The sequence below is a fragment of the Scylla paramamosain genome, chromosome 9, assembly GCF_035594125.1.
Source record: "Scylla paramamosain isolate STU-SP2022 chromosome 9, ASM3559412v1, whole genome shotgun sequence".
Classification (NCBI taxonomy): Eukaryota; Metazoa; Arthropoda; class Malacostraca; order Decapoda; family Portunidae; genus Scylla; species Scylla paramamosain.
The window spans coordinates 17,052,091-17,068,509 of record NC_087159.1 but is presented as its reverse complement, the minus strand read 5'-3'; the positions used below and the strand labels follow the sequence as shown (position 1 = coordinate 17,068,509).

The 16,419-nt window shown below is 39.1% G+C and overlaps 1 protein-coding gene across 16 annotated transcripts in view; it reads right to left on the bottom strand.

The window, feature by feature from the left end:
- Positions 1-3,541: 3,541 nt before the first annotated feature.
- The window catches only part of LOC135103699 (uncharacterized), a 114,108-nt gene continuing 101,230 nt past the window's right edge, over positions 3,542-16,419 (bottom strand). For 14 of the 16 annotated variants that reach the window (XM_064010283.1, XM_064010289.1, XM_064010288.1 and 11 more), the window contains one exon: positions 3,542-4,071. In XM_064010283.1, coding sequence (XP_063866353.1) covers positions 3,841-4,071 — 231 coding nt within the window. In that variant the 3' untranslated portion in view covers positions 3,542-3,840. Of the gene's footprint in view, positions 4,072-12,020; positions 12,313-16,419 lie in introns of all 16 variants that reach the window. The other 2 variants (XR_010270167.1, XR_010270168.1) reach the window with 2 other exon arrangements.

Sequence of the window (16,419 nt, the reverse complement as noted above, 5' to 3'; positions counted from 1 at the left end):
CCGGGAATGTGGTTGTTTTACAGTTGCCTTCTAGACCAAAGGATATTACTCCGCATGCCTTCCTCATCTCCAAATACTAACATCTAATTTAACCACTTTTAACTTACAATTTTATTTTATTTATTTATTTATTTATTTATTTTTTTTTTTTTCTAAAGTTTTACTGACTACAAAAGTATATACAAAATTTAATTTACACAACCAAGAAGAAAGTATATTCTTATATTCATGACCATCCCCTTAGGCTATAGAAAATTATTTCATGGAGTATTATTATTTGGATGGTGTTATCTTTTTTTTTTTTTTTCTTATTCCATCCTATTTGCAATTTTGTTCCATGACACCAGTCCCCCAACCATTCCCCATATAGAATTTCAAATGCTACTTTCACCACCACAGAGACGAAAACCAAGATTTCAGAAAATCGCCACCACCCTATCACCCTTAAAAATGTTACATTGGCACTACAACTGAGGCGCCTGGTACGGCAGGGAGCTAACACATCCACCCTTTGAGTAATTAACAGTTAAGGTTAATTAGTGATAACTAATGAATAAAGTGGTACAATGTATTACTATTATACATCAAATTAAATGTCTAGGCTAGATCTTTCATGTCATTGGGTTTTTTATTTATTTATTTTTTTTATTTAGAGAAATTTTTTTTTGTTTATCCCTCCTCCTCCTCCTACCCCATTTTTTTCCCAGGTCATGAATTTAGGTTCATCTTTAAAGAATGTATGGAAAAAGAGGTATAATGTAAAAAAGAATATGCTGCTGTGCCTAATTCTGGATTTACTATGAAATTTTTAAATAGAAAAAAATAAATAGGTTGTTTTTGAGACTGGAAAAAAAATGCAATACTGATTGTTATTATAATGTATAATAATAATGTATAATGTATAAAATTATACATTATGAACATTAACACTGTCGTAGCCAAGCTGAGAGTGTGTTGTCACCAAGGCACCCAGGCCTTGGCCACCCATTGCCCCAGAGGTCACTGGTCACCGCCATGACCCCTCATGAGGCTTACAGCACCCCTGGTCACACAAACAGGACAGTGCCTGCCCTGATGCCGAGGCACCCGAGCACCAAGTAAAGATGACTAAGGCTGTGTAGTTAATGGACCTAGCCTATTCGCAATCAATCTTGTGATCAAGTTATCTTACAGTCACTGACCTCACAAAACACAAAACAATGACCCACTGTTAACTTCAGTAATGCACAAGCTAGAAGGACAGAAAAAACATATGTTCGCGTTTAAAGGTGGTTAACCATAGACTCCCTACGAGACATGTTTCTTACACACCTACAGTGAAGTATAAGCATCCTGGTGATCGTGTGGAGTGAAGGAAGAGATGAGTGTACTAACTAGTTAGATTTTGAACCTTAAGGATAACTCCTTATGTAGTAGTAGATAGCAATGTACGTACGTCAACGTTGCTGTCGTCAAAATGGAATATAAGGCGAAGTAGCGAACGATTCTCTCAGACCTAACTAGACTCCAAGAGTGGAGTGTTACAAGTTCTTGGAAGGTGCTCCCACTCGACAGCACCATGAAGCTCCTAGTTGTTCTCTGCCTCGTCTTGGTCATAAATAATACTTAGAAGATTTTTCCTAAGTGCCTTGTGTGTCTCGATTTAAAATGTTGTTTCAGTATACTGTGGTCCCCATATATTTTACAGTAAAATCCCTCTCATCCGGCATTCGAGTATCCGGCACATTTTTCCCCGAGCCTTAAAGTCAATAAAAAATCAATGTGTACTCATAAAATCAATTAAAATTCCCGCGCAAGGCATACTTTGTCCCCTCACCACCAGAGCGCACTGCTTCGCGCCACCCATGGCCCACTGCACTGTGTTTACTCAGTGACTCAGTCCCGCATGTGCACTGTTTATCGCCTGATGCCTTCATCATGCCTAAAGTTGTAGAAAAGAGGAAGCGTGTTGTGCTTACACTTAAGCAGCTGATCAGATCAGCTGCTGATTAAGATCAGCTGATCTTTGTTATGGTAAGATGCGTGAGTGTAGGGTGGTGATTGTGGACATAATTTCACTTCTATTCAAGTATCCAGCATGTCGGCGGTCCCGTTGATGCCGGATAAGAGGGATTTTACTGTATGTCATTTTCCATGTGTTGATATAATGCTGAATCTTGATGAGTGATTTTAATATCTTTTGTGGCACTTCGCATGTAGTGCTAATATTTTAATGTTACATTTAATTATTCTTTTATGTGATTATGTTATGTGTGTCCTTACATGTTAATGTGTTATATGTTACTGAATGATCTGAGTTGGTCGATAAAATCCTGCTAAAGTAAAGTGAATAGTGACATCAAGATTTACTGAAAGGTCATTCTATGTTTTAATATGTGGTGGAATTCTGGTCTTTCATTGCCTGTGAGTATCATTGGAATGTGTTGATTACTGGTTAATAAATAGTGTTAACATTTCTGAACTGTGTTTGTGGCTTATCCCACTGTGAGGACCCCGGCCTTAACTCTCGGTTACCTGGATTTAAACCTTGTAGTGTTTGTTATGTGAAGAATTAGTGCAGTTCCTGTGTAGCCTCTGCCTCCCCTTAAAGGTAAAGAGGAGGGTTACCACAACACTCACCCTGGGCTTTATTCACAGCATTACTCACATGTTTCCAAGATATCGCATAAATATTACAAAAGGCCATGAAACACACTGTGATAGCCCTATCATTCACTAACACAGAGTACTCACATGTACACTGTCTCTTACTCTCATGCTCAGCAATAGACTGCCTCTTAACATCCTTTTTCACCAGAGGGATAATGTAACTGGTTTGAGCATTATGACTACCTAATTTCAAGTAGTTATTAAAATTTAACTGAGTATTTTCTTCACCAACTACACCATAGCATCTCTTTGGACATTCACAGGGGGGCCCGCAGATTTCGGCCACCACTTCTCACCTTATTTTAAAGCTCACATATGCATGGCCACTATCACGACTCGATTTTGCCATGACGTTTCCACTCTGAGGGGTCCTACTTTCATTTCAACAGCTGCTTTTTGGGCCTAAACTCGTCACCACTACTCTGTCCACTTGGTTCATCAATGTCTCTGTCACTCGTACTCATGGCAATGATAAATCCAAGGTAAATCCTGGTAAAAATGCCGAGGAAATCAACGCGCACTTGCAGTTTAAAGTACACGTGGGAGACTGATTCACGTGGTGTGTGAAAACAGGAAAACGACACCCATTACGCACTCTCAATGATCGAGCAGGGAGGCGTGGCGAAATCCTCCGTTCTTATTGGCCACTACTTAGCCCCTTGCTACACTAGGACTCAGATTAGTCTGACCCACTCCACGTACCAAAACAAACAACTTCAGACCTTTGTAAAACACCCAGGAGGTTCATATTTCCCTTGGCCAACATTGCCACAAAACTTAAACCTCAGAACAACAAGTTGCTGCCTCTAACTTGAAATGGCTCTACCAGGCACCTCAATTATGTGTTCCTCCACAAGCATTCTTTTTTGGTTAATGACAACTCTAGTACAGGTTCTGATCCATGATTACTTTATTACACAACTGTACATTGCGATGATAATGTTAATGATGATAAAGAGGAGAAAGAAAAATACAAGTAATAACCTATAAAAGATAAAGTGGATAAGAACAATGATGATGATGACAGAAGAAAAGAATAGGCATGATGAATGAATAAAGAAAATGAAGAAAGTAACAATAACAATGACAAAAAATGATGATGATAACAATGATAATAAAAATTACAATGATGATAAAAGAGAAGCAACTAGTAGAAGTAAAAAAATGAGACATGAACACTAATTCATATATTTACTGGCTCAGCATCCTCAGTGCAGCACTATTCTTACTAAGCACCACCTCACGGAAGGCCACAGCCACCAACACTGCAGCCGCCATGTACCGTCGATCAGCTGCTGCCTCACTAAAGTAAACCTTATATACCTCTGGCTCAAGGATGACAGGTGACAGCCACTCCACCACCTGCTGCCCGTCTATCAGCTGGTCTGCCACACCCAGTCCAGACAGACGGTCACCACCCATCTGTTATCAAGTTTCTGGTATTAACCCTTACACTGCTGGATTATTTATATACACAATATTCCATGTACTAAATTAATCAATACAAAAGTTAAATGATCTCACTGAGATTACCTAAACTTGTCAAAGTCAATTCAGGAAAATCGTTCATTGGTCTAATCTACAGCCTGTTCTTGCTTTTGTAGTTAATCATGGATTTGTTCAGGCTTATTTGAGAAAATTTATTATCTGTATTGCAGGTTGAGATCTTCCTTGATAGGAGTAACCAGGAGAGTAACCTTAATGCTTTCCCTTAGATTTTTTTTTTTTTTTTTACAATATAAAAGGAATACAGTGGAATTATTGTTTCAACCTAGATGTGGAGTGTGTGGCCTGGCAGTGTACATCCTACCACAGGGAGAAACACAGCTGTTAACATCTGGTGCTCACTAGTGGATACCCATTCAAATACTATCCAGATCCAACATTTCTTAATGTTGTTTACTGGGTGAGCAGTGCATTTAGTGTAATATAGTAATAAACATTTATAACAAATCTAATTTTCACTGAGGCATGTTCTTGTTTGCGCTGTTCATCTTGGAGTTATTTTTTCATGGTTCATTAATGAAAATTCATAACTAGACTCAGTAACACAGACTCTGGTGCAGCAATCTCATATGAGGCCAAATGAACAATGTCATTGGGTAATGGTCTCACTTGCTGATTGGTCAACATTTTCCTATATTGTTTTAAAATGTGTGACATATTAACTCTATAATCTTACCAAAACATTTACTTATAAGAAACTACATAAGAAAATTATTGAGTTTGCTTTTTCAGTAACAAGAAAACAGTACTAGAAAAGCAAGTCATTCATGTCAATTCACCATAGGCAAAGTCCAGTTTGATGTGGGGAGTTTCAGTTGACTTGAACTATGAATAAGTATTGGTCTCCCACAGCAAACACAACTTGGTAAGAAAAGAAGCACAAGACTAGTTTCAAGGAAATACTAATGGAGAAGGAGAAAGAAAATCAAGAAAATGAGATAAATGTGAATAATGTATAGGGTGGGGCAGAGCAACTTGCTTATTTAGAAATTCAATTAAAACAAAAGTAATGCAGATATGTATTTAATTCTTTGAACAGCATCAAGTACAACATTTAAATTTTATGTTTTCTGAGTTTTAAAGATGATATCAGGCAGATGGCATCCATTATTCCCAATACATTACGTTACATTAATTGAACTTGGAAGTTTCGTTCAACACTTTCCAGCATATCGATGCATATGTTGGCGACAGCTTGATAAATGTTGTTCTTCAGGTGAGCCAGGGTCCTAGGACGATCATTGTAAACAACCATACATCTCCCACATCCATCTGGTTGAGTGTTGGCAGGAAAAACTCCTGAATCATGTGGACATAACAGTCAGAAGTCACCGAAACTCCCCGTTCGTTTTCTTAAAAAAACCATGGACCAATTATTCCAACTCGCAATAGTGCACACAAAACAGATGGATGTGGGAGATGTATGGTTCTAGCAGGACAGTGCCACGGCACACAGCGCGTGTGTCAATGACTGTTTTGCGACAACACTTCCCAGGACGCCTCATCTCCTTGAGGGGCGATCTGCAGTGGCCAGCACGGTCATCTGATTTAGCACCCTGTGAATATTTTTTATGGGGCTATCTAAAATAACTCGTTTACAACGATCGTCCTAGGACCCTGGTTCATCTGAAGAACAACATTCGTCAAGCTATCACCAACATACATGTTGATATGCTGGAAAGAGTTGAACAAAACTTCCAAATTCGATTAACGCAGCGTATTGAGAATAATGGAAGCCATCTGCCTGATATCATCTTTAAAACTCGGAAAACATAAAATTTAAATGTTCTACTTGATGCTATTCAAAGAATTAAATATATATCTGCATTACTTTTGTTTCAATTGAATTTCTAAATAAGCAAGTTTTTCTGCTCCAACCTGTACTTAAAGTTAAGGAAAACTTGACAAAAAAGGGTAAGTGTGTGTTTTGACTTTTCTAATCATGGAGTTTTTGGCTAGCAAAAGAATAGTATTGGCATGATTCTGGCCACAAATGTAAGGCAGATGAGTTTAAAAGAGATGAAAGGCTCAGGTAATTTTTGTAGGCCATCTCCCTATCAGGTATAGTGCAAGAACAGGCTAAGGTAAACCAAGGTTTAGAAGGTTCAGGGTGAGAGAAAGAGTGAGAAATGCAACAAAATGATTTTCAGACCAAGTTGAATACACACACACACACACACACACACACACACACAGACACACACACACACATATATATATATATATATATATATATATATATATATATATATATATATATATATATATATATATATATATATATATATATATATATATATATATATATATATATATATATATATATATATATATATATATATATATATTTTTTTTTTTTTTTTTTTATTAATTTATTTTTTTTTATGCAGAAGGGACACCAGCCAAGGGCAACAAAAATCTAATTACAAAAAAAAAGCCCACTGAGATGCCAGTCCCCAAATAGGATCCAAAGTGGTAGTCAAAAATTGATGGATAAGTGTCTTGAAACCTCCCTCTTGAAGGAGTTCAAGTCATAGGAAGGTGGAAAGAGAGAGAGAAAGGTGAGAGAAAAAATAAAGTCTTGTGCAGTGAGGCCATGGGAGGAGGGGAAGCATGCAGTTAGCAAGATCAGAAGAGCAGTTAGCATGAAAATAGTGGTAGAAGATAGCTAGAGATGCAACATTGCGGTGATGAAAAAGAGGCTGAGGACAGTCAGTTAGAGGAGAGTTGATGAAACGAAAAGCTTTTGATTCCAACCTGTCTAAAAGAACTGTATGAGTGGAATCCCCCCAGACATATGAAGCATACTCTGTAAATGGACAGACAAGGCCCTTGTACAGAGTTAGCAGCTGTGAGAGTGAGAAAAACTGGTGGAGACGTCTCAGAATGCCTAACTTCATAGAAGTTGTTTTAGCTAGAGATGAGAAGCGAAGTTTCCAGTTTAGATTGTAAGATAAGGACTGACCAAGGATGTTCAGTGCAAAAGAGGGGGACAGTTGAGTGTCATTGAAGAAGAAGGGATAGTTGTCTGGAAGGTTATGTTGAGTTGATAGATGGAGGAATTGAGTTTTTAAGGCATTGAACAATGCCAAGTTTGCTCTGCCCCAATCAGAAATTTTAGAGAGAGAGATCAGAAGTCAAGCATTCTGTGGCTTCCCTGCATGAACTGCTTACTTCCTGAAGGGTTGGACATCAATGAAAAGATGTGGAAAAGTGCAGGGTGGTATCATCAGCGTAGGAGAGGATAGGACAAGAAGTTTGGTTTAGAATATCACTGATGAATAATAGGAAGAGTGGGTGACAGGACAGAACCTTGAGGAACACCAATGTTAATAGATTTAGTTTAGAATATCATTGATGAACAATAGGAAGAGAGTGGGTGACAGGACAGAACACTGAGGAACACCAATGTTAATAGATTTAGGAGAAGAACAGTGACTATCTACCACAGCAGCAATAGAATGGTCAGAAAGGAAACTTGAGTTGAAGTTACAGAGAGAATGATGGAAGCCATAGGTGGGTAGTTTGGAAATCAAAGCTTTGTGCCAGACTCTATCAAAAGCTTTTGATAAATCTAAGGCAACAGCAAAAGTTTCACCAAAATCTCTAAAAGAGGATGACCAAGACTTAGTAAGGAAAGCCAGATCACCAGTAGAGCAGCCTTGAAGGAACCCATACTGGCAATCAGATGGAAGGTTGTGAAGTGATAGATGTTTAAGAATTCTATGATATGAATATGAATATGATATAGTGAATGAATGATGATATGGTGTTTCACGTTCCTCCCAATGTCATTCTAATGTCAGAATATGAGGGAATTTCACACACTCATAGTGGATCTTAGCAGACAGTTTCTATCACTGTTAGTCAAATATCCTTGGTTTCTACCATGAAATAACACAAATAAAGTGAGGGAAAATATAATACTTGTGAGTGTAGAAACCTCTCACCCATCAAGTTGCCAGTACATACTTACTCGCACCTTTGCTCATGTATCATGTCGTCCCACCCCTCCCTTCCCCACTCCTCTCATCTCTTTCTGCTTTTATTTTTCCTTCTCTCTGTTATCTTGAAATGAGAGAGAGAGAGAGAGAGAGAGAGAGAGAGAGAGAGAGAGAGAGAGAGAGAGAGAGAGAGAGAGAGAGAGAGAGAGAGAGAGAGAGAGAGAGAGAGAGAGAGAGAGAGAGAGAGAGAGAGAGAGAGAGAGAGAGAGAGAGAGAGAGAGTGTGTGTGTGTGTGTTTCATGTGAAACTATCATCTGTGAAAATGTTGAAACATGTTTCATTGTACGAAACTGTTTTGCTATGATGAACATTATTTATAAACCTCTTTCTCAACCAGTCCATCCCTATATCTCAGTTATCTCCCCTTCATCCTCTGTCATCCAATATCTTGCTCTTTTCGCTCCCTTCCTCCTCACAAACATTCACAAGAAAAGTGGTGGGATGGATAGAGGAAAAAACTGTGACAAAGCAAAATGTTTGGCAGCAGTCTTGTTTTGCTTTTGTTCTATTATTATAGTACTGGTACATATTTCTGCTTGTTATTATTTCACTTATTGCCAAAATATTATAGTATAATTTAGCAGATGACCATATCTACACACATGCGAGGTGGCCATCATCTCTCTCTCTCTCTCTCTCTCTCTCTCTCTCTCTCTCTCTCTCTCTCTCTCTCTCTCTCTCTCTCTCTCTCTCTCTCTCTCTCTCTCTCTCAGCTGGTACAGTAATTTCTCACACATGGTTACATACTTTATCAATCAGAGGAGGAAGACTACAACCTTCCATTGCCACGACCCTCTGATGAAGACTAGAGAGTAAAATATAAATTGCAATTTATTTTAGACTGAATATTTGTGTGCAAGGCACAATGGAATCATTCCAGATATTCTGATACATAGCATGTTATGATTATGGTTAGTTTTGTGAATGACAGTGGTGGGGTTTTAAAGTTTGGCGTGGGCATGGAAATCCCGGATACGATGTGTGGCGTGCGTTTTGACTTGTCATACGGAAGAGGTTAATGAGAAGTTCACAGCACCCCTGATCCAGTGCTTTAGACCTCACTGGGAGTAATTATCGTTTCGGTAGGTGCCTACTGCCTTCTCCTAATAATTGCAAACCTACAACTCACTTTTTTTTTTATATGTAGGAGGGACACTGGCTAAGGGCAAAAAAATTCAATAAAAAAAAAATGCCCACTGAAATGCCAATCCCATAAAAGGGTCAAAGCAGTAGTCAAAAATTGATGGATAAGTGTCTTGAAACCTCCCTATTGAAGGAATTCAAGTCATAGGAAGGTGGGAATACAGAAGCAGGCAGGGAGTTCCAGAGTTTACCAGAGAAAGGAATGAATGATTGAGAATACTGGTTAACTCTTGCATTAGAGTGGTGGACAGAATAGGAGTGAGAGAAAGAAGAAAGTCTTGTGCAGCGAGGCCATGGGAGGAGGGGAGGCATGCAGTTAACAGGATCAGAAGAGCAGTTAGCATGAAAATAGCGGTAGAAGATAGCTAGAGATGCAACATTGCAGCGGTGAGAGAGAGGCTGAAGACAGTCAGTAAGAGGAGAGGAGTTGATGAGACGAAAAGCTGTTGATTCCACCCTGGCTAGAAGAGCAGTATGAGTGGAACCCCCAGACATGTGAAGCATACTCCATACATGGACGGATAAGGCTCTTGTACAGAGTTAGCAGCTGGGGGGGTGAGAAAAACTGGCGGAGACGTCTCAGAACGCCTAACTTCATAGAAGCTGTTTTAGCTAGAGATGAGATGCGAAGTTTCCAGTTCAGATTATAAGTAAAGAACAGACCAAGGATGTTCAGTGTAAAAGAGTGGGAAAGTTGAGTGTCATTGAAGAAGAGGGGATAGTTGTCTGGAAGGTTGTGTCGAGTTGATAGATGGAGGAATTGAGTTTTTGAGGCATTGAACAATACCAAGTTTGCTCTGCCCCAATCAGAAATTTTAGAAAGATCAGAAGTCAAGCATTCTGTGGCTTCCCTGCATGAAATGTTTACCTCCTGAAGGGTTGGACGTCTATGAAAAGATGTGGAAAAGTGCAGGGTGGCAACATCAGCATAGGAGTGGATAGGACAAGAAGTTTGGTTTAGAAGATCATTAATGAATAATAAGAATTGAGTGGGTGACAGGACAGAACCCTGTGGAACACCACTGTTAATAGATTTAGGAGAACAGTGACCATCTACCACAGCAGCAATAGAACGGTCAGAAAGGAAACTTGAGATGGTTATAGAGAGAAGGATAGAAGCCATAGGAGGGCAGTTTGGAAATCAAAGCTTTGTGCCAGACTCTATCAAAAGCTTTTGATATGTCCAAGGCAATAGCAAAAGTTTCACCAAAATCTCTAAAAGAGGATGACCAAGACTCAGTAAGGAAAGCCAGAAGATCACCAGTAGAGTGGCTTTGACAGAACCCATACTGGCGATCAGATAGAAGGTTGTGAAGTGATAGATGTTTAAGAATCTTCCTGTTGAGGATAGATTCAAAAACTTTAGAAAGGCAGGAAATTAAAGCAATAGGACGGTAGTTTGAGGGATTAGAATGGTAACCCTTTTTAGAAACAGGTTGAATGTAGGCAAACTTCCAGCAAGAAGGAAAGGTGAATGTTGACAGACAGAGCTGAAAGAGTTTGACTAGGCAAGGTGCAAGCATGGATGCAGTTTTGGAGAAAAATAAGAGGGACCCCATCAGATTCATAAGCCCTCCAAGGGTTTAGGCCAGCAAGGGCATGGAAAACATCATTGCAAAGAATTTTATTAGGTAGCATGAAGTAGTCAAAGAGTGGAGGAGAGGGAGGAAAAAGCCCAGAATCGTCCAAGGTAGAGTTTTTAGCAAAGGTTTGAGCGAAGAGTTCAGCTTTAGAAATAGATATGATAGCAGTGGTGCCATCTGGTTGAAATAAAGGAGGGAAAGAAGAAGCAAAGTTATTGGAGATATTTTTGGCTAGATGCCAGAAGATACGAGGAGAGTTAGATCTTGAAAGGTTTTGACACTTTCTGTTAATGAAGGAGTTTTTGGCTAGTTGGAGAACAGACTTGGCATGGTTCTAGGCAGAAATATAAAATGCATGAGATTCTGGCGATGGAAGACTCAAGTACCTTTTGTGGGTCACCTTTCTATCATGTATAGCACGAGAACAAGCTGTGTTAAACCAAGGTTTGGAAGGTTTAGGTTGAGAAAATGAGTGAGGAATGTATGCCTTCATGCCAGACACTATCATCTCTGTTATGCGCTCAGCACACAAAGACAGGTCTCTGACATGGAAGCACTACAATGACTGGTACTGGTGTTGCGGTGGCAAAATTTAAAACTTGTGATGGTGGTGTCTGCATGTATGTTTGTGTTGTTAAGGAGAATTACAGCCATTTCGCGCCCACATAACAATTCGCCCACAAGTCAATTTGCCCACATACCAATTCGACCACAAGTCAATTCGCCACATATAAGAGTCAATTTGCCCACCTATGATTAAAAAAAAATAATAATTATTAAAAAACAGCAACATATATGCTACATATATGCAAGATTAAAAAAGTACTGACAAAGATCTAAAAAAAAAAAAAAAAAAAAACTTTGATTTAATAAACAGCTACGTACATGCAAGATTTAGCTGCGGATTGGGCCATTGAGATGAGCACACGCTTTCGGCAACTGATATGCAGATCTCTCACCCCTCACGTGCTCATCCCAAAGAGTGAATATTTTACCCAGTAAGTCTTTATATTTTTTCTGTAGTATCTTTCGTAGCTTTTTTTTTTTTCGGATACTAGCCTTATGTAGATAGATGTCAATTCAGCCTCTTTGTGGAGAAGGCTTACGAGGAGGTAAAACTGGAGGTAACATCTACCTGCAGCACATTTGTTGAGTCGATTAAGCCAGCCTTCAATGTCATTATTGGTACGGACAGACTGATTGAAAATGCTCCAGCTAGAAGTTGGCCATAAGGAGTTGTAGATCCATGTTCTTGAAATATACTGCATTATCGTTCATAACTGGGCTGTGGTAGCTTGGCGAGAGAGACGTTCAAACATGGGATCTATATCTGCCTCAAGCAGAAATGGAAGGGCCATCGCTTTCCGCAAGTATTTGTACGTCCCGTCATCATGTGTATGGGCATGCTGGAGACCAACCTCTTGAACCTATATATGTATTTTAAAACAAAGAAATTAGACATTGTAGTGTACAAAAGAAAAAAAATCTGGTCACATTATGGTGATACAATTTGTTTAAAAACTACTATTCAACTGGAATATATATAAAAAAAAAAAATCTGTAGGTTATTAGCTAAATTGACTAACCTTTCTCCATATAGCTTGCATCCAATGGTATATGCATTCCTCGATCTTGGCATTAGGCAAAACCTCAGGCAAGACTTTCCACATTGCTTTCTCACAGTCGACTGTTATGTGTTGAACAGAAGGCTCATTTGATAGTCTAGTTAAAACTTCGTGGAAAACTTTTCGGTAGTCACTATATTTTCTCCCAGACATAATGACAAATAGTAAGGGGACTTGTTTTGCATGGTCCTCTGTCCTCACAAAAGTGTTGACTGTCAATTGTGTAAAAGGGTGCCTGCATAGCTTAAACGTGCTACCAATATACCATGACTTTGCCTTTGTTAGATGTTCTATTTGTTTTCTTGTTGTGAAGGTCAAATGGCGGCCTTCACGAACTGATACGTCACCTATAAGAAAGTTGTCAGGAATGTGATTTTACATCTAGTTCAAATTTCAGGTTTTTTGGCTCTGTCGGTCTTAAAATTTGTCTTTGTTTGCTATTCTTGCCAAGTGCTCTGGCTTAGGCAAACTAGGACATGGTGCATTTCTCATCTCTTTTAGCATAACATCATCCACTATAGCAGAGGCTGGCTTAAATAGATCTTGTGCTGCCTGTTTCTTTACCTGTAATGTTACTTTGGCTCTGTCGGTCTTAAAATTTGTCTTTGTTTGCTATTCTTGCCAAGTGCTCTGGCTTAGGCAAACTAGGACATGGTGCATTTCTCATCTCTTTTAGCAGAACATCATCCACTATAGCAGACGCTGGCTTAAATAGATCTTGTGCTGCCAGTTTCTTTACCTGTAATGTTACTTTGGTGGCGATATCAGAGCCAGTTGATGGTGAATGGTTGTGCAACAAGTTGTTCTTTACAAATTTTCCATTTCTCTTTGTTACTAGCGCCTTGCATGGGTTTCTTTTAGGACAGACTGTACACTGCCCGTAAGTTACATTCAATCGCTGCATTTTTTTGTTGTAAATGTACCCATGACTGTCAATGAGCTTGTTTCTACCACGCTGTGTGCCCTTCTCAAATGTCTGGAATGTAATTTCACTTTCTGGCTGCAGTTCATTATTTTGTATAGCTGGGTCGTCAAGTGATTACTCTAGTTCCATTGGCAAGTCAGGTGAGTCATCAATTGAAGACTCTTGTTCAACTGCACGGATGTGTGGTTCGTGTTCCACTGCAGGGGGTGGCTGGGTCGTCCACTGGATGGGACATTGGTTCGTCAGTGTAAGTGCAAGTATTACAATTCCAATCAGTGGAAATACCGGATTTCACAGCTGTCCAGTAATCAGCACGAGATATGCCAGTATTATATTTCCTGTGTTACTACTTCCCACACATGTGGCACTGTAGACCTTCTTGCCTTGCCCTTACAGGTACGAGGCACTGAATACACTCGTCTGTGCAGTCTACCATCTTGCCAAGAACTGTTTTAATTCTATGATCATGGCCAATAACAAAACATAGGTGATGAACCACCAAACCAGTCAGGTAAATTAACCGAACCAATGAACCATGAACACACACACACTCTCTCTCTCTCTCTCTCTCTGAGGGGCTAGTGGTAGACTCTTTCCCTCTTTCGGCGGTGGTGACCGAAATTCGCACCCGACACTCTCTCTCTCTCTCTCTCTCTCTGCGGATAAAAAAAAAAAAAATATGACAGACATTCATCGGGTTATGAGCTTCGGTTTGGTACCTCATTTGCCAAGGTTGATTGCCTTGGGGCGAAGAACGTGGCTACACACACCCAGACAGACAGTACGCCTATATATATATATATATATATATATATATATATATATATATATATATATATATATATATATATATATATATATATATATATATATATATATATATATATATATTTTTTTTTTTTTCTTTTTTTTTCGAACACCAACACCTTTATGTTTATTATCACCACTACCATAGCCTCCTCATCTTAAATCAAGAAGAAACAATAACAATATTAAATTTTGGTGTGGGCGAAATGACTCCACAGTGTGGGTGAAATGACCTGTAGGCAAAATGACTCCATAGTGTGGCGAAATGTCCGGATACCAAACACACACACGCGTGCGGGGCCACGGGCACACCACCCAGCTGATCAGACGCATTCACAGCAGCTCCAATGATCTACCTAGGTTTTGGTTGTACTGGGGGGGGGAGGGGGGCAAGCTTGACTCCTGTCTCCATAATAGGGAATTGTGTGATGTGTGAGTGCAGGGGAAGTGAAAGGTAAATCAGGAAGTGGCCAAAAGGATGAAATAGGAGAATATTGAATGGTAAACATTGCCAGTGATATCAACAGGGAAGATGGCAGCCGGCACAGTAAATGTTTAGGAGGGCCTGCACTCAGGAGTCCTCACACACTGTGCATGCGGGAGCAGTCTCGCCAGGTGATTGGCCACCATCTAATCAGCTAACCTAACCCTAACCTAATTAATCTAATGTAACCTAACCTAACTTTAACCTTAACCTAGCAACCTTGTACCAAATTACTGGATAATGGTCTCTTATTTTATTATAACACATTATTTCGGCCAGGTTAGGTAAGGTTAGGTTAAGGTTAGTCAGGTTAGGTTTAGTTAGGTTTGATTTGGTTAGGTTAGATAGGTTAGGTAAGGTTAGGTTAGATTAGGTTATGTTAAGTTAGTTGATGAGAAGGTGGCAGTAATTCACAAGGCGAGACTTCTCACATCAATCATACGGCAAGACTGGCTTGTACATGTGCAAAGTGTGTGGGGACTTTCCTGTGTGCAGGCCTTCCCAAATGTTTTTGAAGGATTCAAGGATGAGGACTTCAGTGTAGTTCATACAAATAAACTAATGTGGAAAATTGATGAGGAAAGTAGGAAAATAAAAGAAGAAATACGTAACTTTGCATCAAAAATAAAGACGTGGAAGGAAGAGAAAGAGAGGTGTGTGGTGACAATGTAAAAAAGATATTGAGTGATATTATAGGGATGAAGAAGAGGGAAATGGAAAAAGAATACAAAGAATTCAGAGAAGAGATGACAAAAATAGTGGACTTAAACAAGAAGTACTGTGAAGAAATCAAGAAACTCGAGGAAGAGAACTAGGAGTTAAAGAAAGCTTTACAAGAGGGAGAGATTAAGGTTGGAAAAGTAAAAGAATTAGTGACAGAGGAAGTCAAAAGTTGGAAAGGAGAGAGAGAACTACAACAAAAGGTGGATATGGAGGAGATAATAAGGCAACAGCAACAGGAACACAATAAAGACATGGAAAAGCAAGTGATTAAAATAATAAAGGAAAAAAGTAATCTTGTGAGAGACACAGTAAAGAGAAAGATGTGTGTGGTGGTATTTGGGATCAAGGAGAAGAACCTACCCATGAAAATAGCTAGAGAGAAAGAAGTGAAAAGGGCTAAGGAAATTATAGCACAAGTGGAAGAGGAAGGAGAGAAGATAGTTGAATAAATTGAAGAGATTTAGAGGATTGGAAAGTATGACAAAAATTGGAAGAAGACCGATGAAAAATAAGATTCAAGTCAAACAGCAGTGGAACATGTGTTACAAAGAACAAGAAAATTGGCAAAAGTGGAAGGAATGAGGGGAATATGGATAAAAAGAGACATGAACGAAGAAGAGAGAAATAAACTGAGAGTTGAGAGTAGAGATCCAATCAAAAAATGAGGAGAGAGCACGGGAACAACCGAAGAGATTCATTTGGAAAGTTGTGGACATGAAAGTGAGGAAATGGTGGCACAAAGATGCAAGGAAAGATCACCAAGCAGAAGCTTAAAAATTATGTATACCAATATAGATGGTTTGGTGTTGAGCCCATTGGAACTTAAGACTACCTAAAGAACAATAAACCAGACGGTATGTTTAACAGAAACCAAACTAAAAGAGGAAATAAAGATGGGATTTGCAAAGGAAGGTTATAGCACATGGAGTAGAGACAGAAAAGGAAAGGGAAGAGGAGTGATGATATTGGT